This window comes from Abrus precatorius, unplaced genomic scaffold (assembly GCF_003935025.1).
Source record: "Abrus precatorius isolate BTA unplaced genomic scaffold, Abrus_2018 Scaffold4, whole genome shotgun sequence".
Classification (NCBI taxonomy): Eukaryota; Viridiplantae; Streptophyta; class Magnoliopsida; order Fabales; family Fabaceae; genus Abrus; species Abrus precatorius.
The window spans coordinates 15884196-15908481 of record NW_020874384.1 but is presented as its reverse complement, the minus strand read 5'-3'; the positions used below and the strand labels follow the sequence as shown (position 1 = coordinate 15908481).

General features: G+C 34.1%; 4 protein-coding genes across 7 annotated transcripts; 3 read left to right on the top strand and 1 right to left on the bottom strand.

The window, feature by feature from the left end:
• The first annotated feature begins 97 nt into the window (after positions 1–97).
• On the top strand, positions 98–2969 carry LOC113865453 (coiled-coil domain-containing protein 25). 3 transcript variants are annotated; one of them, XM_027500005.1, is made up of 7 exons: positions 98–394; positions 887–1014; positions 1279–1382; positions 1527–1614; positions 1846–1907; positions 2545–2727; positions 2759–2916. In XM_027500005.1, the coding sequence occupies exons 1-6, from the start codon at positions 282–284 to the stop codon at positions 2695–2697; spliced, it is 648 nt and encodes a 215-aa protein (XP_027355806.1). In that variant the 5' UTR covers positions 98–281; the 3' UTR covers positions 2698–2727; positions 2759–2916. The 3 variants fall into 3 exon arrangements, with proteins under 3 accessions (XP_027355806.1, XP_027355804.1, XP_027355805.1); XM_027500003.1 differs by having other exon boundaries at positions 1279–1614; positions 2545–2969; XM_027500004.1 differs by having other exon boundaries at positions 1279–1614; positions 1846–1911; positions 2545–2916.
• A 2259-nt stretch (positions 2970–5228) lies between these two features.
• LOC113865845 (la protein 1-like) lies at positions 5229–8847 on the top strand. Its single transcript, XM_027500618.1, has 10 exons — positions 5229–5436; positions 5541–5619; positions 5731–5880; positions 6178–6320; positions 6685–6833; positions 7180–7281; positions 7370–7715; positions 7898–8045; positions 8324–8402; positions 8538–8847. Exons 1-10 carry the CDS (start codon positions 5389–5391, stop codon positions 8635–8637), a joined length of 1344 nt encoding a protein of 447 aa, XP_027356419.1. The 5' UTR covers positions 5229–5388; the 3' UTR covers positions 8638–8847.
• A 1988-nt stretch (positions 8848–10835) lies between these two features.
• Positions 10836–18166, top strand: LOC113865302 (transcription factor MYB3R-1). Of its 2 annotated transcripts, none has more exons than XM_027499765.1 (12): positions 10836–10975; positions 11970–12169; positions 12625–12679; positions 13033–13090; positions 13413–13507; positions 13649–13752; positions 13921–14049; positions 14953–16699; positions 16777–17054; positions 17203–17317; positions 17399–17641; positions 17835–18166. In XM_027499765.1, the coding sequence occupies exons 2-12, from the start codon at positions 12093–12095 to the stop codon at positions 17952–17954; spliced, it is 3021 nt and encodes a 1006-aa protein (XP_027355566.1). In that variant the 5' UTR covers positions 10836–10975; positions 11970–12092; the 3' UTR covers positions 17955–18166. The 2 variants fall into 2 exon arrangements, with proteins under 2 accessions (XP_027355566.1, XP_027355565.1); XM_027499764.1 differs by having other exon boundaries at positions 10864–10979.
• A 1223-nt stretch (positions 18167–19389) lies between these two features.
• Positions 19390–23764, bottom strand: LOC113864525 (aspartate aminotransferase 1). The gene is made up of 12 exons (XM_027498346.1): positions 23417–23764; positions 22917–22988; positions 22657–22718; positions 22483–22566; positions 22295–22394; positions 22073–22193; positions 21771–21934; positions 21338–21475; positions 20989–21110; positions 20600–20694; positions 20270–20390; positions 19390–19595 (listed from the first exon to the last, which is right to left on the bottom strand). The coding sequence occupies exons 1-12, from the start codon at positions 23642–23644 to the stop codon at positions 19511–19513; spliced, it is 1392 nt and encodes a 463-aa protein (XP_027354147.1). The 5' UTR covers positions 23645–23764; the 3' UTR covers positions 19390–19510.
• Positions 23765–24286: the final 522 nt, after the last annotated feature.

Here is a 24286-nt window from a genome sequence, read left to right as displayed (position 1 = left end):
TATAAATCTAAAATTTAATTTATTCAAAAAATGAAGTGTTTGTTATGTATACCAGGGCCAGAAAAGGTCCAACGAAAATTTGTATTTGAAAGTTGACCCCCGAAGCTTGTACACCTTTTGAAAAAGACGAAAGTGAAAATTCGGTGATTATGATTTATGCAGCGATTTGGATAGCAAAAGCGATTCCCCAAATTTGAATTGTGCGAAGCCAAGGAAAGGACGGGTCTCAGAACCCTAAGGTACCCCCTTCCATCTCGTGTGCGTGAAAGCAAAGCAACACGATGGTCTTCTACTTCAAAGCACGCCCCGAAGCCGGCGATTACACAATTTTCATGGGCCTCGACAAGTACGAGAACGAGGAACTCATCAAATACGGTTTTCCCGAAGACATCTGGTAACCCTAACCCTTTTGATTTCTGCTTCCTAATTCCTCAATTTTATGATTTTCTTCTTCGATTCCACAAATTCTATGTGTTTATGTAGCGAATGTTCCTTTTATGTTTCGCTTCCATTTTTTTGCCCCAGTTAAAGTTTGAAAGTGAAAAAATATTAATTTGGTGGTGAATTTATCGCGTTCACGTTTCTTCAGAATTATCATTCAATCAATTCTGTTTTTATGGGAATATTGAATTTTATCAAGTATGTTGTGTGTGACAAAAGTTGGGTTGTTTCCATAGGAAGCAATCATCTCTTGGTATGTGATATTGTTGGTTGGCTATTGATTCTGTTATATTTCCGAGAGATAGAAGTCCCGTTACACGTTTTGTAAAGTTCGTTGCATGGAATTGTGACTGCGTTTTATTTTGATTTGGTTGATGTTTGCTTGGATTTTTTTTTTTAATTATTGTTTTCTCTTAAGTTCTTTAATGAAATGTGTCTATTGTAGGTTCCATGTTGATAAGATGTCTTCGGCCCATGTTTATGTGAGGATGCACAAAGGTCAGACTATTGATGACATGAATGAAAGTTTACTGGAAGACTGTGCTCAGCTTGTCAAAGCTAATTCAATCCAAGGTAAAAGCGTGACTGATTATTCCTCTGGTTTATTAGTTTAATTGATTTAAATGGAAATTCTATATATTGTTGTAAGCTTGTAAGTAGCGCATTACATTGCTCATATCGAAGTTTCTTCTGTTATATTTACAACTAGAAGTCAGAAAGACTAATTCTTGTTCTCAAGACGTGTTTATGTATTTATTATTTCACTTACATATGTATTCTCTTCCAATCACTAATTCTGTGCCTTTAGTCATTACCCTTTTTCTTTATTCATGGCAGGAAATAAAGTGAACAATATTGATGTTGTTTACACTCCCTGGTCTAATTTAAAGAAATCTGCTTCAATGGATGTTGGTCAAGTTGGTTTTCACAACCCAAAGATGGTGAATGTTTTTACAATTGGATCTTTTGCATATTCTTTCTGTTTTTTCAGTTTTTGGTCTTTTGCCCTTTTTTTCCACAGTGGGTGGGTGGATGCTTCAGCTTCTCTTTTCAAAGTATCAATATCTGGTTTTCATGCATTTAAGGTTCGGACTGTGAGAGTGGAGAAGCGGATAAATGAGATTGTTAACAGGCTAAACAAGACAAAAGTGGAAAGAAAACCTGATTTGAAAGGTAATTATAAGTTCCCATTCCTTTCCCTTTAAATAATTAAGTTTTAAAAGTTAAAACTGCTATTTTCTGGACAAGGATGCAACTGGTGCACAATCTTTTATTTTTTGATTTTTTGTTTATCATCTATCATAGCTAGGCATTTTCCCATTTTGATGAATTACATGCTTACAAATTTGATTGGACTTGTTTGATACTTTGATCTTGATATGTATATGGATACATGTACTGCAGCTGAGCGAGAAGCAGTTAATGCAGCTGAACGAGCTGAGAGAAAGCAAATACTGAGAGAAAAAGTGAGTATTGCTGGATTGTTCTTTTTCTTTCTTTGATTCATGCATCACATCATCATCAGTGTCTATGCGTAGTAGATTATGCTGAACAGACTTGGATCCAATAGTATACTTTAATTTTCATGCTTTGTCAGTGAAAAAATTCTTTGCTCTTTCATCCAACCTCATTATTTAGTAAGTCTGATATCTTGTGCAATCGTTAACATATATTAAAAGTTGTTAGAAGATGTGTTATCGTATCAATGGATTTAAGTGTAAAACTTTTTTACACCGATGAAGCATCAAAATTAAGCTCAACCACCATTTTGCACACCTTTTAGATGCGTAGTTTTCTAAACTATTTATTCCTTTGCCTCATGCATTGCTTGAGTTCTTTAAGTAACTTTGCAGCTTTTGGGATATTTTTATTGTGAACTGTGTTAAGAATTTGAGGATCCAACCCAAGGTTTCTAAAATGTCTGATTTGAGGTAAAGCATATGTGAAATTTAATTACTGTGCTCTAATTGATAACTTGTCTTGATGTCTTCTTACTTGGTTTATAGTTCACATTGCATATGACAGAAAATGCTAGAATAATAAATGGAAACATTTTTATCGAACAATTGTTATGTTTATTTATGCACATGTTTCGCCATGCAGAAACGCCGTGAGGAATTGGAAAGACTTGAAAAGGATAGACAAGCAGAGCTTAGAAGCTACAAGGGTTTGATGGTTGCAGAAAATATGACATCCAACAAAGAAATTGCATCAGGAAGCAAATCACTGCAGGAATTGGAGGAGGATTTCATGTAATCATTGATTATTGGATTATACGCAGAAGACTGGCGGTCAACTTTCTACCTGGCAGATTTATATTGATTAAATAACCGTACTCCTGGAATTTGAAACTGCATTGTCTTGGCTAAGGAAACCAAGTAATGTCTATGCAATTGGGATTGAAGGATAAAGGAGAAGAGAAGAAAAATTTGGTTGGGGGGGGGGGGGGGGGGAAGGGAATGTAATGATTGGTTTTGTACCTGATCTATAACTCGAGACGATGGTTTTTAAATTAACGTTTCACATTGAGTTAAAAACTGCAAGTACTGGCTATATTTATATGCATGCAACAATAAACTTTTAGGTTATGTGTGGATAGAGGATTTTAAAACTTTTACAATTTATGTATTTTAGACAGTAAAAAAAATAATTTTAAAATATTACATGATTTGAACTAGATAATTTTTATGTCAAATAAAAAGAATTAAATGACTTATTTTTAAAAAGAATTTGAATTTTTTTATTATGCTTATTTTTTTTTTTTTATATTTATCATTTATAACTTTTCTTATATTTTACTTTTACTCTAAACACATCTGATTATTGCTTTTATATTTCTTAGAATTTTAAAATTTTCGGTCCAAACATAATTTTATTGTAACAAGATAATGATGTTTTGTTGGGTTTTACATTGCACGTGTAAGTTGAAATATCGTTTTTGATGAAGAGGTTATAAATTAGTCATGGCGAATACAATATTTGAGGCGTCTTAATTCTTGCTACATAGCCCGTTTTGCTGAATTAGAAACTGGGTTGTGATATGTACGATTAGTATCATGGTAGTAGAATCTTAATAATATTAGCGACTCATGTCAGAGATTGTCATGGTCCCCGGAATCAAATCTGAAATTGGAATCCCCCTACTTTTAAGGTTGCAAACCTCTCACTATACTCTCCAATCTTGGTGACAGCCTGTTGACCAAGAAAAAAAAATTGGTGGCAACCTCAGCTATGAGATGGGTCATTTCTCTTACTTGCTGTGGAGCCACATCTTTATGATCAGCTCCTGGTTGATATGCCTATATTGGGAAAAAGAAAGCATGATTTTTCGAACACTCAACTCTCCCTAGTGTATTATAAAGTCACTCATCATAACGTCGAGGAAAGCCGAGAGTCGTACACCAAATTTAATCTAAAGTGGCCCCGCGAACCCATATTGAGATGGTGTGGGTTTATTCAAAGAAGAAAAGTACTTCCTTCATTGCGGAACTCTGGGGGGTCTACACTGGTCTTCAGCTGAGTGGAGCAAGGGGTAAAAAAGAAGCTTCATTCTTGAGAGACTCCAAAGTCATAACTTCCCTCCATGGTAATTTTACTCGAACTAAAACTAGTTACCAGAACCAGACCTTGGCTTCAAAAGGAATGGGAAATCTCCCTTTCCCCACGTATAAAGAGTGTGTGCTGATTGACCCGCAAACAAGAACTTGATTTAGGACTTTAAAGTTAAAATTTGGCTTATATCTCTTGCTAAGTTAAATCAATGCCTCACATGAAATCTAGTGAGTACGGATGGAAATTGTTCAAATTATACTTCACGTTAAGTATGTTCTATTTTCAGAATACAAATGTGTTAGGTTCTTCTTTGTTTTCGGAGTCGACTTTTAGTTCTTTTCTTCTTTTAATTTTACGCATAAAGTTTGTTCCAATTTTGCTCTCTCTCCGGTAATAGCTAATATATGATATTTATTTAAACTATGAGCAAAAGTTAGAATTACTAATTGCATTGAAGGTTGGCAGTAATTTACCAGAATAAATTATAACATTTGACTGATTTGTTTTAGAAATCAATACTATCAATGTCTATACTATTGCATTTATTTTTATTCCGAAATTGTATGCTCAATATATCATCTGTAACATTAATTAAATAAATTGCAACATCCTGTATACAAAACTCTGCCCAAAGCATTTGGATTTGATCTTTCTTAAACAAGATTTAGCTTGTTTCTAGGAAAAAAATTCCATGATTTTATGAAGAAATATAATTGTAAATGAACATATTTTTAAATAAAAAAACAAATAACTCAGTAACGAAACGTTTAAGTAAAAATATAAAAATTGAAAGTAAAATATTTATCTTTATATAATAAAATAAAGTTATTCATTAATTCCTAATGATAACTGTTCATCACTATTTACTATTTTTTATATTTAAAAACTCAAATTATTATAAATTTGTAAGTTAACATTTATTTTAAATCTCAGATTTATTAATTTAATAAATTATTTTTTTGTACTATTATTATTATTTTATTTCAAATCTCAAATGCTTATGTTTTAAAATCAGTGCCTTTTAATATCTTTCAAAAACCTTTTCTTCTAAAATTTGAGGTACTTGTAATTTTTCATTTAAATTAATTATTTACATATATGATTTATTTTTTATTCCTTTTATTGATTTTAAATATTTTTACTTAACAAACATAAATGTGTAACGTGGGATACATACAAATACAATACATACTATTACTATCGTATATTTATCCAAGAAAAAAGGAGGAACGGATGGGGTTGGACCGCGAATTAGAGCCCGGGCATGTTTCGTTTTAATTTCAGAACACGTCCTTTAAAATGGGAAAAGTTAAAAACTGATAATCCCACGTTAAGCTTCAAGTTACTTGCCATAAACCCTATACTCTTTCTCTCTCATTGACTCTGCACTCATCAATGGCGACACTGTTGGACGAAGCAACCGCTAAAAATGTTATAAGACAGGTACTAATCATATTTCAACCTTGTTTTCTATTTTAACTTGCTTTTTTCTGTTATCATCGTTCAAATTTTTTTTATTTTTTTTATTTTTTATTTTTTTGTGTCAGGTGGAGTTCTACTTCAGTGATAGCAACCTTCCCATGGATAGTTTTATGAGGAAAACTGTCACTGAAAGCAAAGATGGAAGTATCCTTTATCTTTATCGTCATTTTCGTATTAACCGTTTCTCGTGTAGTTGTGGTGCTTCGTTAAAGTAGTTTGAATTTTTCCTGGTGGGCCTTGACTTTGGTCGCACAGTGGTTAGTTTAGCGTTGATTTGTTCCTTTAATCGAATGAGAAAGCACCTTAATTTGGGTGATGTTAAGGCCGATGAAGTGGCCCGAGATACTGTTAATGCTGTTGCTCAAGCTTTGAGAAATTCGGCTTCACTCAAGGTTTCCGAAGATGGTTAGTTTCCTCTGCTCAATTGTTCTTTTTTGGTAAGAATGTGTAGTTTTACTTACCCTGCGACATTATGGGCTTGTGCTTTTTGGCTTGCTTAGTTTAATTGTGTGAATGTATTTTTACATTTTGTTGTTCTGGCTAGTTTAGTTTAAGTTTACTCATACTTGTCATTGTTAAACCAATGGTTGAATTGATTAAATAGTCTTCTGCCTTTTATTTTTGGGTGCTAATTATGTGTTGAATGAAGAATAACAAGTTATAACCCTATATTTTCCCTTATCTTCTAATTGTATGTTTCAGGGGAAAAAGTTGGCAGGACAACTGAACTTCCAAAGCCAGAACAGGTAATTGAGCAGGTAGAGATAAGAACACTAGCTGCATCACCATTTGAATATGACCTGAAACTTGAAGATGTGGAGAAGTTCTTTGGTCACTATGCCAAGGTAATAGTAACACCTGAGACCAGTACCATGATTTACATGCTAACTTTTTAGCTAAAAAGCTTTATGTTTCTTCTACTTATCCTGAGTTTTCAATGTATGGTATTGGCCAAGTGGAGTGAAAGCTGCCTAAGAGAAATTTCGTAATGCTCTTGACCAGGTTTTAAGATTATAGCCAAAATGTTTCTGATAAACTTAAAGACATTCTTCATCATTTAAAGATAAACCGTGACATTTCTATTCCTCTTGTTAATATCTGAGTGCTGTAGATTATGTATTACTATGAGAAAGATAAACTGTGCTGTTTGGCTGATAGTATTTTGTGTGATCTCTTTTATTTATTTGTTTATATATGTTTTGGTTTCAGGTTAATAGTGTCCGGCTTCCTCGTCATGTTGGAGACAAAAAGTTTTTCTGCGGCACAGCCCTTGTTGAATTCTCATCAGAGGAAGAAGTAGAAAAAGTCATGAAGGAAAAACTGGTCTATGCTGGGGCTGCGTTAGAATTAACACCAAAGTAAGAATACGGATAGCTTTTCAGTATCTTTACCTGGGATGATTTGCTCTACCAAAAAGTTAAAAACTTTGGCTTCTTAAAAGTAATGACTGAAATATTTACAAGGATGGGTTCCTTTGTGTAAAAGAAAGTATTGCAAGCAGGAACCAAACATTTATTATCTATGTCGAGGAAAAAAAATGTGATAAGGAGTTTCTTTATTGTCAAGTTCTCCTGGCATCATATTTTGAAGAATTAAAATAACTGAAATAAGGAATTTGAGAATGTTGGTATTTGAGACAGTCAGACAGAAATGCATGAATGCTTGGTGTCTGATAATATATGTGGATATTTTCTGATGTTTCAGGAAGGACTTCAATGCAGAGAGAGAAAAAGAATTAGAAGATTATGAAAAATCTCGTCCACCTGGCAGTTCAAATCAACAGAATTACTTAAATGCAGAAGAAAAGTGAGAAGCTGTCAACCTTTTATACGCCTCAAAAAATGAGTATATGTATCTGCTGTCAACTGATAGTTTTCATTCATTTTCATAACAGCTATCCTAAAGGATTAATTATTGCCTTCAAACTAAAGAGCATTTCTGATGAAGTTCCTTCAGAACGAAATGGGGTTGATCAACAAACCAATGGCAATAGTGTTGTCCCCAAAACAGATGAGAAAAATCCCTCTGAAATTATTTCTGGGGAAAGTGACCAAAAGGTATCAGAAAATGTTGACAATGATGAAGAAAACAATGTGATGAAAGAAGGAAAGAAAACTGAAGGTGAAGGAAAGAGTCAAGAAGCTGATAAAAAGTTTTCAGCCGCTGCTTACAAGAACAACATGGATGTTGTCTTGCGTGAGGATTTGAAGGATGTCTTTGAGAAGTTTGGTACAGTGAAGGTACTTGGGTTTTCCCCTTCCTTCTAATAAAGTTTGAGAATCTGCTTTCTTTATTAAGGAGGATGCCTTTTTTTTTTGAAGTTTTATTTGATCACCCTGACAGTGGGCTAGATTCCTGCTACTGAAAAATTGTATATATTCAAGCTTTCTGAACTGATTAAATATTCTTGTTTTCTTTTTAGTACATTGATTTCAAGATTGGAGCTGAGTCAGGATACATCCGATTTGAAGAAACTAAATCTGTTCAGAAAGCTCGTGCTGCTGCAGTTCTTTCAGTAAAGGGTGGCTTGGTTGTAAAGAATTATGTTGCTACTCTAGATCCAGTGACTGGTTAGTTCCACTTCAAATTGTTTTGTATTTTTGTTGAACAGTTGTCTAAGTTTTGCTTGTATTTCAGTGTGGGCTTAGACTATTTCTCATCTTAAGTTGCTAATGATATAGGCTTTTACTCTATTTAAAATTGAAAAAACATTGTACTAGATGAACAAAACCACTTACCTAGGAGAAGATTTGGAGAGCTTAGTTGCTGAGATTAGTACCAAAGTGGTGTCTACTGACAATGATATTGGATTGGTTAACTGAGCTACTTTTGTTTGTCATGATCTCAGGTGAGGCTGAAAAAGAATATTGGTGCCGGCTTCGTGGTAATCAAGACAAGCATCGAGAATATAAAAGTAATCAGGGAAGGTATGTGGTTGGATTCGGCAATGCCTTGAATTTGACTTTAACTTTTCTTTTTACCTTTCTCTTCACATATTTTCCTTTGTTATATTGGCCGCTGGGAAAGGTTAAACTGAAATTAATTATATCCTCTCTTTCCAGGGGAGGAAGGCATGGTAGAGGTGGCAAACATGCACGCTCTAGAGAGAATGAACGTGGAGAGAATCGCCCCAATAAAGCTCAGAAAGTTGGTGCTGCTTAATGGGTTATACACGTCAGTTTCTAGTTTCTAGTTTCTAGAATTTCGGTGAACCAGGCTCTGCTTGGTCACCTGATGTATTCTCAGCTAATATACTGAAGTTTTGCTTTTATTGTTCGATGAACCCATTACATTATCGTTACGTTTCATTTTTTCTTTATAGTGTATAATATATAATTTATACGTGTCCTCTTTCCCTCTCTGGTTTGAGATTCACATCAGTGTAAGATGATTGGATAAAAGTGAGGGTATATGGCTTAATTCTGAAGGGAAAAAACTCCAAATGAATCTAGATTAATTTGTTTGGTTTATATTTAAAAAATAAATAACAAATCCAAACTGAATTAACCCATTGAAGAACGGATTGGTTTGGGTTATCAAATTGGTGGCATCCAAGATAGACTTGGAAAAAGTTGGTCCACGATGGTCCCTTTCATGTCTAACCGTCGGATATAATATAAAATAACATAGTGGTTATGGTCTTCTTGTACAATGCAGTAGCACCTCAAACGATGGGCAAAATTGGAAGTTGCAGAGTTAGCATTCTCATGGATGCAATTCACATGTTTCAAGAAAGTGAAATACGCAAATGTAGCAGAAGGTGGAGAGGGGGAAATCTACATGTAATGATATATTGAAGGATGTGGAAGTTCCGAAGTGGTAGACTTGATGATATATTCATTACTTTGTAGGATTTCACACCCATGGCAAGTGTGATTCATGGGTCAGATTCATCAAGCTGTAATGGCTTAGAAGAAGCATCTGTGCTTTGCAGCTCTAATGATATTTTTGGAAAGAAATTAATACTACAACATTGCACATAATAAAAATTATAAATGATAAGTTTTCATAAAAAAAAAAATAGCATTTAATATTATTAATATATTAAATTATATTAAATTTGTAATTTTTAATAAAAATTTATCATAACCATCTTATCTTGTACAATATTGTACAGATTAGAAAAATCGTTTCGCAGAAAGAAAAATATGGAAACAAGCTTTCAATTTGATAATTTTTGCAGTCCTTGTAATGGTAAGAATTCTGGTATAGGCAAAGGAAAGGAACCAATCAAGTGACCGAGAAGGCTGTACGACCTTCCTTAACTTGTGAAGAGACAGAGTAAAGAAAAAAGTTATGGAACAATGTGAGTTACTGGTAATTTTTTGTCATGACTATCCTATGGTTGCTATACATTTTATTGCAACGAGACTTTTAAAGTTTTGACATGTGCATTTATAACATTAGTGTTTATTAGGTAGCAATTGTTACTCCCATCATGGTTGTATAACATTAGTGTTTAAAACAATCCTAAATTGATAACTTGTTTTTTATTTGCATTTTGTTTTATGAATTGTTTTAAATTGAAGATTACTTTTGTTAGATGGCCTACTTGTGACAATCCCATGTTCTTCAATCATACATTCATGGGAGAAATGCAAAATTAGTATCCTTAGATTTGTGTAATGTACAATTTAGTCTTTACACTTTTAAAAGGTGCAATTTATAATAATTTATTATTTAGTTCTCAAACATTCTTAAAAAAATATAAAATGACATCCTAAAATTTGAATAATATATAATTTTGTCACTAATTTATAAAAAATCACACTCCATTCAAGAGTTAGACTTCATATTCAACTGCTTTTATATGCATTAAATAACAATTAGTTGACACTCTTATTTCATTAATTGATTAATTTTTAAAATTAATTCATCCATCTCTTTTGACGTAATATTTTCACACAACTATACATTCATTGGGATTTTCTTGACACAATATATACTTTTCACTTTTTTAAAAAAATTGTCTATTATTTCATTATAAAATATTTTTACTTATTTTTTTCATTTAAAATTTGTCTGTAAAATATACTTTTTATCCTAATGTATTATTTTTGGAGGGAGTATGAGATGTCTGAACAAACCAACATAAAGGAAAAAACATGTATGGTGGAAATTTGAAGAAAGAAAAATAAAAAAAATGTGATATTTGTCTTTTAAAAATAAAAAATTGCATGTTGTACTTTTTGAAAAAGAAGCACAATAACGTGCATCATTCTGATGTGTCGTAATCCCCACCATCCATTTCCCAATGATGTTCGACCCTTAACCAAATGGTTTGAAACTTAAGAGTCCGCCTCTTTATGTTTGAATAGAGAACAACACCATTTCACTATTTCCAATTCTCTCTCTCTTCGTCTCTATTTTGCACTGTGGTGGTTGAAAGTGCATTTGCAGATCTTAGCTAAACATAAATCTCTGTCTGGATCTGCAAATGCGCACCGTTTCAATCGCATCATCTGCTATCTCTAGTTCTTGCCCTCTGAAGCTCTGTCCGGTGAGTAAGCCTCTAACGGGTCTCCTTCCATTTCATTCGCATTTTTCTCATTCTCTAGTTTCAGAATCGTATTTCCCTTACTTCGACCCTGTTAGCTGTGGAATTTGAGCGATCTTTATTGGATTCTCACTTTTTAAACAACTTTAATTTGAATTGATGTGCTTTTTATTTTTATTTTAAAATATATTCTGTGATTTTAAAAGTGTGGAATTGTGTAATTGAACTGTTGGTTGATAAGGTGGACGCTGGTTTGTGTGATCTAAGTGGTGAAGTTTAGGAAATGGTGACATACTGCTGTTTATTGAAGATTTGAATGTCCTTTGGTTTAATTGTTTGGTTGAGGCTGATTCATTTCTTTTGCAACTTCAATTTATCTGATTTGTGTGTTTATCTATCTGCAGAAGTTCATTTCAATTAAAATGGTGTTTCCTTAAGTTTGAACCTGCTTGCCTGGAATTTGAGGGATCTTTATTGGATTCTCACTTTCTGAATAACTTTAATTTGAATTTATGTTTCTTCTTTAAATTTAATTTTAGAGGAGTGCTAGAAGCACACTCTCTACTGTTGGTTGGAATTTCTGGGAAATTACAAAATTATGAATAGGGTCATTAAGTTTGTGATTCTTAATAAGTTTCAGTCAATATTAGATAGTGTGTTGCTACTAGCATTTCTCTTAATTTTAATATGTATTCTGTAGTTTTGAAAATGTCCTGTGTTAAAGTGTCTGGTTGAGGCCGATTCATTTCTTTTGCAACTTAATTTATCCTGGTATGTGTTTGTCTGCAGAAGCCTAGTTCCGTGAATGAGCCTTTAACAGTCTCATTCAATTTGATTTGCATGTTCATCTCCAGTCTTAATCATGTTTTCTTGACTTCAATCCTGCTTGCCATGGAATTTTAGGAATCTTTATTGGATTCTGTGTTTTTGAACAACTTTAATTTGAATTTCCTTTTGTTAAATTGTTTGCTTGAGGAAACTGGTTGTTTGTCTGCAGAAGTTTATTTTTGAGATTTCTTCGCTGAGGGAGGAATTATAATGATTTGGAGAACCAATTGGGGAGAAAATTGCAGTCGAGTAGGAATTGGGGTATGCTATTTTACTTATCTGCCAGCAAACTATGGACAGTGACAGAGCAACTCCTGCTCCATCAGATGGGTTCGCAGACGGTGTTCAGAAAATTAGAGCACTGCATGGGTAATTCTCAAAACTATCTATGTTCTACTACATTCTTAATATGTATCGGTTCTTCTGATCCTAGACATCCATTTAGCATTGAATGGTAGTGTGATAAATGAGGCTAATATACTAGCTCTTTCTGTTTCTCTTAGCTTTATAGGGCATTTCTTGTTTAATGCCCAGTGCCTTTCGCCTTTCAACAATCGACATAATTATCTTTGGAGCTGTTACTGTTATTAGCTTTCCTTTGGGAATGATTTATTAGTTGGCATGAGGATGGGGATCCTTGCTTTCCTAATTGTTTCTTATGTTCCAACTTAATTTCATGCTATATCCACGTCTTCCCTTTCTGTTGGACAAATGATGTTCACTTAAACAATAAAGAAAAAAAAATGTTCATAGGTAACATCAGTATGTTGTTTCTATGAAGTGGTGAAGTGAGTTTTCTCTTACGATAAAATACATCTCTGCAGGAGGACAACTGGCCCTACAAGGCGCTCTACAAAAGGACAATGGACACCTGAAGAGGTGAGATTTTAAACTGCTAGAAACAGATTTTATCTTTTTAGAGTTTGGTAATGTTGTTTTGCATGTGCTACCAAATTTCTGTACTTGTTTTATCTTTTGATAGATTGGTAATGTTTTATTTGCACTCTAAAATTGTGTAACTGGTGAACCTAAACATGTTTATGACATATTTTGATGAATTTTGCATTTAAATTTTTTTTACAACAAATATGGTCGTATAAATACCAAGGCCTTTTCATCTTTTTGATACTTTAGTGCATTTTTAGTAATTATAGTTTGTCCTTCTAAGATATAAAGTTTGACTGATAATTATATATTTTATTATAAAATGTTCGTGTTTTTTGTTTTTGCAGGATGAGATTTTGCGGAAGGCTGTTCAGCGTTTTAAAGGAAAGAACTGGAAAAAAATAGGTAATATTTTGATAGCACACTATATGGTGCGCATTGTTGGCTATGTCCAATTCTGATTAATTTTTACGCTTGAACGCGCGGACCTTAATATGGTTAAATGGGAAGATTTAAATGGGTAAAAAAGAGACAACATTTTGTGGGGATATATCTTTTAGTCCCCTCGGCCAGTTTTATAGTTCTACTCTATTTCTTGTATTGTATTTCTTTTTTATAACCTTTACACCTAATTGTTTGAACTATATTAAGCACTTTTTAATTTATGCAGCTTCATTATGCTATAGTTTGTTATGTGACTCGTTCTGATGGCCAAATTTGTTTGTAGCCGAGTGTTTCAAGGATAGAACTGATGTGCAATGCCTGCATAGGTGGCAGAAAGTCTTGAATCCAGAACTTGTCAAAGGTCCATGGTCTAAAGAGGTAGTCTCTAACTTCCACTTCTTGTCCGTGTTGATGTCATCTCTACATGTTGATATTTATTCTGGTGTAAATTGTAATATTGGACTGCATTCCGTATGCATAACTAATCTTAATTTACCAACCGAATCGGAATGGAAACAGGAAGATGAAATAATTATCGAATTGGTGAACAAATATGGGCCTAAAAAGTGGTCTACTATCGCACAACATTTACCTGGACGTATTGGTAAGCAATGTCGAGAAAGGTAAGGCTATTGGATTTCATTTTTGTATCTTTAAATGTCCAAAAACGATAAATTAGAGCATAGTAGTATAATTTTTGTTGACACTATCTTTATCCTTATAGCTTAATACATAGGGGATTTCGAGGGAAGTAGTTAATTCTCATTAATTTAATTTATAAAAATCTATAGGTGGCATAATCATCTCAATCCTACTATAAACAAGGAAGCATGGACGCAGGAAGAGGAGTTGGCTCTCATACGTGCTCATCAGATTTACGGGAACAGATGGGCAGAATTAGCGAAGCTCTTGCCTGGAAGGTAAAATAATATATATATTGAATTACTTTTTTTAAACAGTGTTGTCCACTAGTTAAGCAGTTAAAGAGAAATTGTTTTATTAAAAAATGGGTTGGACTGCATTTAGAAATTATAGAATAATGTGTATTTATTATTATTTTTTATAAAAATTTTCTACTTTGTTCCTTAATTGGTGGGGGCATGCAACCATTCACTTCATTTTGGAATCACAGTTTCTTATTTGTTGTTTCATGATGATATCATCAGGCTTCAGGATATCCTAAAATAATGGGGTATGGTAGGAGAGAAAAAGTCAGAAAACGAAAGACCAGCATTTATCAATAAAATTATTGTCTTCCTCTTTCATAGAGGAGCACTGCGGTATTGCAGGGGAACCAATTTTATCATCAGTTTTCTAGGCTTTCCATGTTCAGTTTGGTTTCATTTATCATACGTATTAGGTACTCGCAAGAAACAAAATCTTTAATGGGTAATATAAATATCCACTTAATGAGTTTGGGTCTGAAAATGAGTACAAATATTATAATACCTATACTTATTTCTTGGAAATATATATAAACATATATGTTATAAGCAAATTCATATTAAAACTAAATTTTAGATAAATGATTTTTCTATAATTTTGTACATCTATGATAATTGACATTTTATTTAAGTATTTTTAAAAATGTTTTTATATTTTATAAAAATATTTGTACTTTATTAGTTCATAAAAAAAATGTATTAATATGAGAATTTGGGTACTGAGTGGGAATGGAAATAGATATCAAACTTGTAATCCAGCGAGCATGAGGATGAATATCGATAATTTTTTAAAACGTAGATGTGGGAACGAGACTCTACTTGTTGCTAAGCGTCTGTTACAAAATGCATTTAGCGTATTGATGTACTTGTGCTTTACAGGACAGACAATGCTATAAAAAACCACTGGAACAGTTCTGTGAAAAAAAAATTGGATTCTTACTTGGCATCCGGCTTGCTTGCTCAGTTACAAAATGTACCGCTTGTTGGAAATCCGAATCAACCTATCGCTTCAACCTCTTCAAGGATGCCGTACAGTGGAGATGATAACGGTCCTAGGGGGAACGAAGGAGAGGAAGTTTCGCAGTGTAGCCAGGAGTCAGCAAATGCTAGTCATTTTCCTTCAGCCGGAGAGATGAGTAGTGTTGTTTTACAAAACACGGACGAATACAGGCTAAACGAAGAATCTAATCTTGGAAAGGATTATAGTCCTGGTCAAGCATCCTGTTCAGAGCCATACTTCGTGTCTCTGGATGAAGTTACAGCATCCCTCTCAGACATAGCTGGCCAAGAAGTTTGCACTTCTCATTTCATTGACCAGAAATACTCACATGAACCAAGCAATTCAACAAACGGGGATTGCCAGCTTGATTTACTTGCCTTAACCAATTATTCCTCGCTGGACTTGGGCCAGGAATCGTCACAGTTGCAAAATGATTGCATAGCTCATGGCGAAAGCCATGAGGTGGTGAATGTTCCGTATCAGACTTTAGTGGGGTTAGGTGTTGTGACATCCATGGGACCTACATCAATGGACTCTGTTAAACAAGATAATATGTTGATAACTGATGATGAATGTTGCAGAATCCTATTTTCAGAAGCAATGAGTGATGAATGTTTTTCTTCTGGAGATTATAATACAGCTATAAACATGGTTGACTTGTCTGGATGCACCTCATTTCTTTGTCGGTCATTATTACCGTCTGTCCAACCAGTAGTTTCTTCTACTGGTGATACGTTGATGCATACTACTGAAGCTAATCGGTTGGTTGGGTCTGAGGATCAGCATTTTGTCTCCAGAGCACATGATAACTTAATTTATGCCAATGAATTATCCACTTCTCCTTGTATAGACAGAATAGACGCTGCAGAAATGCAAGAACCATCAGATGTTGTGAAGGATAATTCAAAATTGGTCCCTGTAAATAGTTTGGGATCTAAATCAGATGCTATGCAAACTTCCTATCCAACAAATGAAACGCCAAATGTGCATACAAAACAAGAGGACATAGGAGGTCTATGTTATGAACCGCCCCGTTTTCCAAGCTTGGATATTCCTTTCTTAAGTTGTGATCTTATTCAATCTGGGGGTGATATGCAACAAGAATTTAGTCCCCTAGGTATCCGCCAGTTAATGATGTCATCGATGAACTGTCTAACTCCTTTTAGATTGTGGGACTCACCTTCTCACGACAATAGTCCAGATGCCTTGTTGAAAAGTGCTGCTAAAACCTTCACGGCTACACCATCCATAATTAAGAAACGACACCGAGACCTTTTATCTCCACTATCAGATAAAAGAATCGACAAGAAACTTGAGATTGACATGACATCAACTTTGATTAAAGACTTTTCCCGATTGGATGTCATGTTTGATGACAATGAGACTCAGGGAGCAGATTTGCTTTCTCCATCTTCAATGCAAAACATGAAAGCCTTCTCTGCTGAGGATGGTAAAGAAAATCATGGACAATCTTTTAGGGTGGAAGTAGAGAAGAACAAATCTGCAATTTTGGATGACAAAAAGTCAGAAAAAGGTTTAGGTGACAGTAATTCCCCGGATAAGATTATGCAGCAACCTCTTGATGTTGATTCTAAGATGAATGGTGTTCGTACAGCTGCTGATGTTGTAAGTATTATTTTCTTTTAATAAGCTGTTATCCAGAGTTTTAAATTTTTACCTATCTCGTTATTTTTATTTGTCAGGTGCAACAACCTTCTGGAGTTTTGGTTGAACATGATATGAATGACCTATTATTGTATGGGACTGATCAAATTAATTTAAAATCAGAGAGAGTTCTAAGTTCAAGTGCTAGAACTCAAAAAAACCCATGCTCAAGGGTTAACTCTCCTACTATTCGGGTAAAGGAGAATGAAAGACTTTCAATCGCTGTTACTTGTGTACAATCTGTCAGTTCATCAGGCCCAGGGGAGAATTCGGGTGATCATGCTGGAAAGGATGGTGGTTTTGAAACATGTAGCATGTAATTTCTTAATCTATTTTGTTATCGTTTATCTAGTTTTTGTTCTTTGCAACGTGATAGTCTGATGACAATTGTTACACAATGCTCTCCTTTCATTTTAAAATTAGGCAGAGTCAATGATTCTGACTACTGCTTGTTTGTGTTTCAGATTTGGTGGAACACCGTTTAAGAAAAGCCTTGAATCGCCTTCAGCTTGGAAATCTCCTTGGTTCATCAACACATTTTTGTCTAGCCCCAGGATTGATACTGAAATTACAATTGAGGTATTGTACGTTCTGTTGGATGATTACTGTTTGAAGTAGATTTTAGTTTCACCGTACTAAAAACAGAGAGCACGTATACAGGATTTTGGGTACTTATTGAGCCCAGGTGACAAAAGCTATGATGCAATCGGGTTGATGAAACAAATCAGCGAACAAACTGCTGCTCAATATGCCAATATTCATGAGATTCTGGGAAATGAAACTCCTAAGGCATTACTGGTGGATGCATCTGGAAACCACAGGGATGAAGACCAGGAAAATGATGATCCAAATAAGCAGCATGGGAACCATTCCCCATTGTCTCAATTGGCTTCAAATGCTTTGGTAAAGCTGGATTTACCTTACCCCCATGTATAGACATATTCATTGTATCCTTTCGCATAACTCTTCCATATTCATGTTAAAATGATGTACCCGAAATATACAGCTCAACTCTCTCGGGCTTTTGGCTGTGAATTCTTGCATTCTCTAATTTTTATCAACAGCTTGTAGCTTAAAAGTATTTATTTTTTTGCAGGTGGAGCGACGGATCCTGGATTTTAGCGAATGTGAAACCCCGGGCAAAGGTGATAATAGCAAATCCTCATCTATGAGCTTCTCAAGCCCTTCTTCGTATTTGTTGAAGGGTTGTAGATAGCCTCTCGTACACTATCATGGCTAAAGCCTCCGGTTGGTCTGCTCGTCGTGATATAAGTGTATGTTATATATATAGTTTTGTATTCAATATGTTATTTTTATTATTTAAGCTTATAGTGATGAGACTTAAATTTGTAATTGTAACAAAAAAAATTCATTTCACTTGATGATTCTTGATTCATAATCTGTCACCTCTATATAGTAAGCAAATTTCACAAAGGATTTAGGTTTTTCTTATGCTTGAATAAGCAATTCATAACAGGTCTTCTATACTCCCACCAGCAAAAGTAGCAAGCATACAAGAATAATCTTTAGGAGGTAAGCCCTGCCGCGTCGCCGATTGAATCAAAACCCAAGAATGTCGGACACCTTAAACTTCAAAACGCCTTGTTTAGCCAAAACACTAAGAAGCGAACAACCCAAAGCTCATTGCTTGGCATCAAAACCTCTTCGATTTTTTTACCTAGATGGAAGCTTCCTCTCCCTACGGAAAAGTAGGGGGGGCATATAGTATAAATGTTACAAGGTGAGGGAAAAAATAATCTTCATCCTCCTGACACTAGATCATATATCACCCTTTTTAATTCTTTATAACTTATCCTATAGGAGAAGCCAAATTTTATTTCGGTCTACAATTTAGAATAAAAAAAAAGGTCTTAAAACAAGAGTACAATACATACTTTCTAATCATTTCATATTTCAAACAACTCCGCTATTACTGCCACATTTAAAAGACAAAACACATCCAGCAAATATTTTGTGCTTAATTTGAGAAAATGGTTTTTATTTCCTATTTTTATAAATCATAATTTTAAAATATCATTTTTTGCTTTAAAACTTATATGAATATTACAGAAAACAATATCCTATTTTACTATTTCTTATATAAACTTCAGAAAAATAAAATTATATCTTTTATAGTAAATGAAAATACAATTTTTTTATACACAAAACAAGCTTATAAACATTTTTTTGCTTCAGCAAGTATTACAATAAAATTTAAATTAAAGTTTCTAAATTATTTACAAATTTTAAATGGATTTTAAAATTATTTACATAGGACATAAGATGCTATCGAAATTAAAGAATATGTTCTTAATCTCAATTATCAAATTTAAACACAAAGCCAATTTAAAAATTTTCAGATAATTAAAATTAATTCTGATTAAGTCATTGAACGTGTTAAAAATTTTCAAATAAGTTTCTATATTTTTAAAATATTGTCTACCTTCACAATCTATTGACCAAACCTTACTCTCGAGACCCAGTTACAAATAAGTTCAAAACCTAAATTGCGATTTTTTGGGATTTAAAAATTTATTGAAATTTTTTCAATAATCCAGGGAAGCATATTAATTTAACCTTTAAACCCCCCCCCCCCCCCCCCCTTCCCAAAAAAAACAAAACAAAACAAAACTCCAAAAGAACATTTGATCATGCCACATCTAAGAAGCCCGGTAAGCAAAACAGTTATATAATAAAAGGTTTCATAATTGAAGTACATAATTATTACAATCCAATTGGGGGCAAACTGAAAATTGCAGTCACTGACATGATTTAGGCAGCTCGGGTAACAGCTGCATGTATTGCATCCGCGAGATGTGGCACTGTTTTGGAACTCAAACCAGCCATGCTAATCCTCCTGCAATAAACAGTGCATGTTGAGTCATCCGGAATTCCGGCATAAATGCATAACTATACACACACGAGTTGTTTGAATGAACAAGTCCATGCTGCCGGCAGAGATTAATAGCAATAGATAGCATAAGCAAATCCTTACCAAGTTTGCATCGCCTCTAACATAATTCTTTGAAAATGTGCACCATCAAACACAACGTGAATGCAAAATAATATCATTCAAATAAAAAATTAACTAAATCCAGCAAATCTTTGAATGTTTTGACATAGCAAAAGAACTGGCAAGTGTTAATACCGGTTTGGCAAACAAAATGTACTCCTGAATATCCATGGTCCTAGTGCAATTAAAAGAATTTATCGTGGAGTTCTAAAACCGTACTTGGTGATGAAAAAATAAATTCTGCATACACATACCTTCAGCAAAAATATCACGAGCATGATGCCAAGAAACATAGACATGTATGACATGACTCAGAGGAAAAAGGGTTATAAAATGTAACCCCCAACATGGTGCATATTCAACTTCATGTTTATTTTACAGTGAAATAATTTGGCATGATAAACAAGATAATTGGCGGACTTGCTGCCTTGTTCACACGTGACTGGAACATAAAGAAAAGATAGTGCGTAACATATTCATTTGAACTCATTTTAATGATCATAAATAGAGCATCTTACCCATCGGATGTCATGTATATATGATACTCTTTAGTCATGAAGGAAACTTGCTCGGAATTCAATCCTGTGAAAGTAAACATTCCGATCTGTTTGATAATGTGACTCCAATCACCAGGTGTGCCTGCTCATCAGTAACAGAGAAATAAGTATGATTGCGATAAATGTTTTGCAGATACAAAAACCTTAGAAAGAACAGAACAGGCGAAGGCAGAGAAAGATGGAAAAGAACAGAACAAACTTCTTGCGTGCTGGTGCAACAATGATGATACAGAACCATCCAAAATAGAAAAAAACTGAAGGAATAGTAAAAGGAACTGTGTAGAGGCTGACCTCTGGCACGTAAAGCATCAAAAAGTTGCTGGCGCATATTGATAATTCGATCAGCCATTGCCTTCAACTCAATAGTCCACTCATTGAATAAATCCCTGAAAGAGAAGCAAAAACAGGTAAAAAAAAATTTAACAAAGAAGGAAACCATCACCTTAGATAAAAACATGTTTACTAGAATCTCCTTTCTAGAGGTATCAAACAAATAGTTGAATCATGGCCTTCATAAATACCAAAGGCATTTAAAAGCACAAAATTCATCACCACTTGACTATGCCGTTTCAAGATTAGCATATAAAAAAAAACAATGGGAAAGAGTAACATGATAGTCAACCACAAATTCTTCTTTGCCTAATTCGTTGAAGGAAAGCAGAAGTATCTAGGACCAATACCGGTCCTTGAGAATGGCAGCCACAATGGATGCTCCATGAATGGGAGGATTTGAGTACATGGGCCTAATCACAAGTTTCAGCTGGCTCTCAACGTTGCTTGCAACATCAGTTGACTTGCAGACCTAGGTTAGTTGTTTTTAAAAAAAGAAAAGATCAGGCAACTTAGCAAAACACACAAGAAACTATTGGTCATCTTTTTTATACAAGAAAAATAAACATAAAAATTACATCATCTGCACTAAAAGAATACAAAGATTCAAAAAGTAATGGGACATGAAACATGCGCAATTGACTAATCATTTCTAACAGAAAACCTCATTGTTTCCATTTAACGCTTTTAAATTCTTACAATGCTCAAGGCACCAACACGTTCTCCATAAAGACCCATGTTCTTTGCATAACTTTGTGCAACCAGCAATTCACTCCCATCAGCAGCAAACAAACGAACAGGCTGTGCATCAGCATCTAGACTTCCGCTAGCAAAACCCTATTTAACAAATAAAGATATAGCTTAAAAAAATAGTTTTTAATCAAAGAATAGGCATTGAGACTTGGTAAGGATATATTCTAGTGTGGACATGATTCACCAAGCTATGCCAAATGGGAAGCCAAACATTTCCAAGTTCAAATTTTCTACCCATGCAAAACTTCAGGATTCAATGGGTTTCAAGTGGCAGGCTTTGTAGTTTTAGCATAAAAGTAGGTTAGAATAAGTCCACACAAAAACTTCTCAAAGGTAAGAAGTAGGAAGCTAGAAGTTTGTCAGATGCAAAAAGACTTGCCTGATAAGCACTGTCAAAGAAAGGTAACAAAGCTTTTGATCTTATTAACTGCCTAATCTGCTCCCATTGCTCAAGGGTTGGATCAACCCCAGTAGGGTTATGCGCACATGCATGTAGCAAAACAATAGATCCAGATGGGGCAGAACCAAGATCTTCCAGAAGTCCTGTAAGGAACAAGGGGAAATTAACATTGAATAAAATGTAATGAAGTCATCTAACATTAATCATGATGCATATGAAATTCAATACAATTTAGAAAATAAGTAACAGACACATCACAGCTTGATACAATAACTTCTAACCTTGAAAGTCGAGCCCTCGTGTTGCTGGAGCATAGTAGCGATATGTTTTGACAGATAAACCTGCCAAGTTGAAAACCTTAGGGTGATTGCCCCAAGTTGGTGTTGGCAGGTATATAGTCCGCTGAACAGACGAGCAATAGATGATGTTAATGTAGGACCACGCAATTAATATCAGTTCAAAAGGACAAAGAGAGGAGAAAAGTTAAGGACAAAGCACTTTACTTGGTGATAGTGTTTAGCCAAAAATTCTCCCCCAACTCTTAATGAACCAGTCCCAGACAAGCCTTGAACAGTGGTAACCCTGTTTTCTTGGATAGCAGGGCTATATCCAAAAATGTAAGCAAATAAACGATTAGGTACTGAACAGGAAAAACCTTTCAAAACAAAAAATCACTAATTATATTATTAACCTGTCAGCACCAAAAATAAGCTTAGCACTCAATTTATTAAAATCAGCGAGCCCAACAATTGGAAGATATTCCTTGTTGCGTGACCTGAAAATAATGCAGAACAAACCTCTATTAAAAATTTTCAACACAATTTCATCGGAAATAAGGAGAAAGAGAGGATAATCAAGTACTAACACTTCATTCAATAGCTGTTGTTCAACTCGCCTCACTACGTTCAAAACGAGAGGTTTTCCTTCCTGATAAAGACTAGAGCATTAGTAAAACTCACTACGAATAAGCAGAATTGAAGGTTTGTATTGCCAATTGAATAAATTATTCAGTAATTGTTAGTTACAGGTCATTCTTCCACAAGCATTTTCAGTAGCCAAATCACATGCAATGAAACCTTAATCTTGTCCCAAATAATTAAGAACCACAAGTGTAACCACACTCACCTCAGTTCGGTAAGCACCAACACCCAAGTTGAGCTTAACTGGACTTGGATCTTTGTTATAAGCAACAGTCACCTATTTTTCAAACACACACAAAAGAAAAGTAATAAAACAAAACAATCAGTAACAAAAATTTCGTATGAAACCGGCTTGAATTAGACGCCTCGGTATCAAATTCGCGTGAACAAATTCTCAATCGTAACGCAACAACTAATAAGCCATCAGCATCACGTGCCGTGCTGCTTCGGAATTCATACGTAATAATTACAGTCTAAGATCACACAATGAAACAATAAATTTACATAATATATACCTAGATTAAATGAAATCAGTCTCAAATAATTATCCAAAAAAAAAAAACGCTCAAATAGATCGTTGAGAGCGCGATCTTACAATTTCCTAGAACGTAAAAAAAAAAAAAAGCCAAAAGCGCGATATCGTCTCGTGCATCATAATACTGATAATCGAATAAATAGCGTTGAGAGAAGAGAAGCAAGGAATACCCCGAGGATAGGATCTTCAGGAGCACGAACAAGGTGAGCGAAGATGGAATTAGAAGCTGCAGTTGACGAAACAGAGATGTTATCGTGAGAATCCATTTGATCGCGAACGTGAACAAAGTGGTTTGCGATAATGTTGAGTCTACGATCGCTGGGTGGAGAAGAAGACGAAGAATAAGAATAATAAGAATCAGAGGGAGTGGTAGTTTTGAGATTAACCGGTGGGCGCATGCTGTATAATGTATTGTATTTTCTTGGTTTTAGTTTTGTGGGTCACTATTAAGTATTAAAGTAGCTCCCTCCACAAATTACTAACAAACTTGGAATCCGTGTTTATTTCATTGACATTTCTCCTCCCTTTTATACGAAGAATGAATATGGTTTTGATTTGTCTATGCTGTAGAGTGGATGATGATGATGGACAAGTCATGTCATGAAACGTGGAGTTTTGGCTCACGGTCACGTTATCGCTTTCTTGATTCGTGTTCTTCGCTTCTACTTTCTCGATGCAATAAAATCATGATAAATACTAGCTTTCTTACCAAAAACCATTATTATAAGCAGTTGCCGAAATTAACACCGACCAAGACGACGACACGTATTATACTATTTACTCTTCGTTCTATTAGTACTTATTTATTTGTGTAAAGAAAAAAAAATAAAAAAATATATATATATATATAAACAATTCATTTAATTTATTATCTTTTAAAAAATTATTACAAATTTATAATTTTAATATAATAAATGATTTTTAATAAAATATATTACTTTTAATTCAACTTTAAAAATACAAATTAATAATTTTTATTTTTAAATAATTTTTTATCATTTTAATCTTTAAATTAATCAATTAAATATTAATATTTTATT

Coding starts and splice junctions, on each gene's coding strand:
- LOC113865453 (XM_027500003.1), top strand. CDS start 282: ATGGTCTTCTACTTCAAAGCACGCCCCGAAGCCGGCGATTACACAATT. Junction 1,015..1,278: donor CAAAGCTAATTCAATCCAAG/GTAAAAGCGTGA, acceptor TATTCATGGCAG/GAAATAAAGTGAACAATATT. Junction 1,908..2,544: donor AGCAAATACTGAGAGAAAAA/GTGAGTATTGCT, acceptor TTCGCCATGCAG/AAACGCCGTGAGGAATTGGA.
- LOC113865845 (XM_027500618.1), top strand. CDS start 5,389: ATGGCGACACTGTTGGACGAAGCAACCGCTAAAAATGTTATAAGACAG. Junction 5,437..5,540: donor CTAAAAATGTTATAAGACAG/GTACTAATCATA, acceptor TTTTTGTGTCAG/GTGGAGTTCTACTTCAGTGA. Junction 6,834..7,179: donor GCGTTAGAATTAACACCAAA/GTAAGAATACGG, acceptor CTGATGTTTCAG/GAAGGACTTCAATGCAGAGA.
- LOC113865302 (XM_027499765.1), top strand. CDS start 12,093: ATGGACAGTGACAGAGCAACTCCTGCTCCATCAGATGGGTTCGCAGAC. Junction 13,091..13,412: donor AAAGAACTGGAAAAAAATAG/GTAATATTTTGA, acceptor ATTTGTTTGTAG/CCGAGTGTTTCAAGGATAGA. Junction 16,700..16,776: donor TTCGTACAGCTGCTGATGTT/GTAAGTATTATT, acceptor TTTATTTGTCAG/GTGCAACAACCTTCTGGAGT.
- LOC113864525 (XM_027498346.1), bottom strand. CDS start 23,644: ATGCGCCCACCGGTTAATCTCAAAACTACCACTCCCTCTGATTCTTAT. Junction 21,476..21,770: donor TCTTTGACAGTGCTTATCAG/GCAAGTCTTTTT, acceptor TTTGTTAAATAG/GGTTTTGCTAGCGGAAGTCT. Junction 20,391..20,599: donor TGATGCTTTACGTGCCAGAG/GTCAGCCTCTAC, acceptor ACTGATGAGCAG/GCACACCTGGTGATTGGAGT.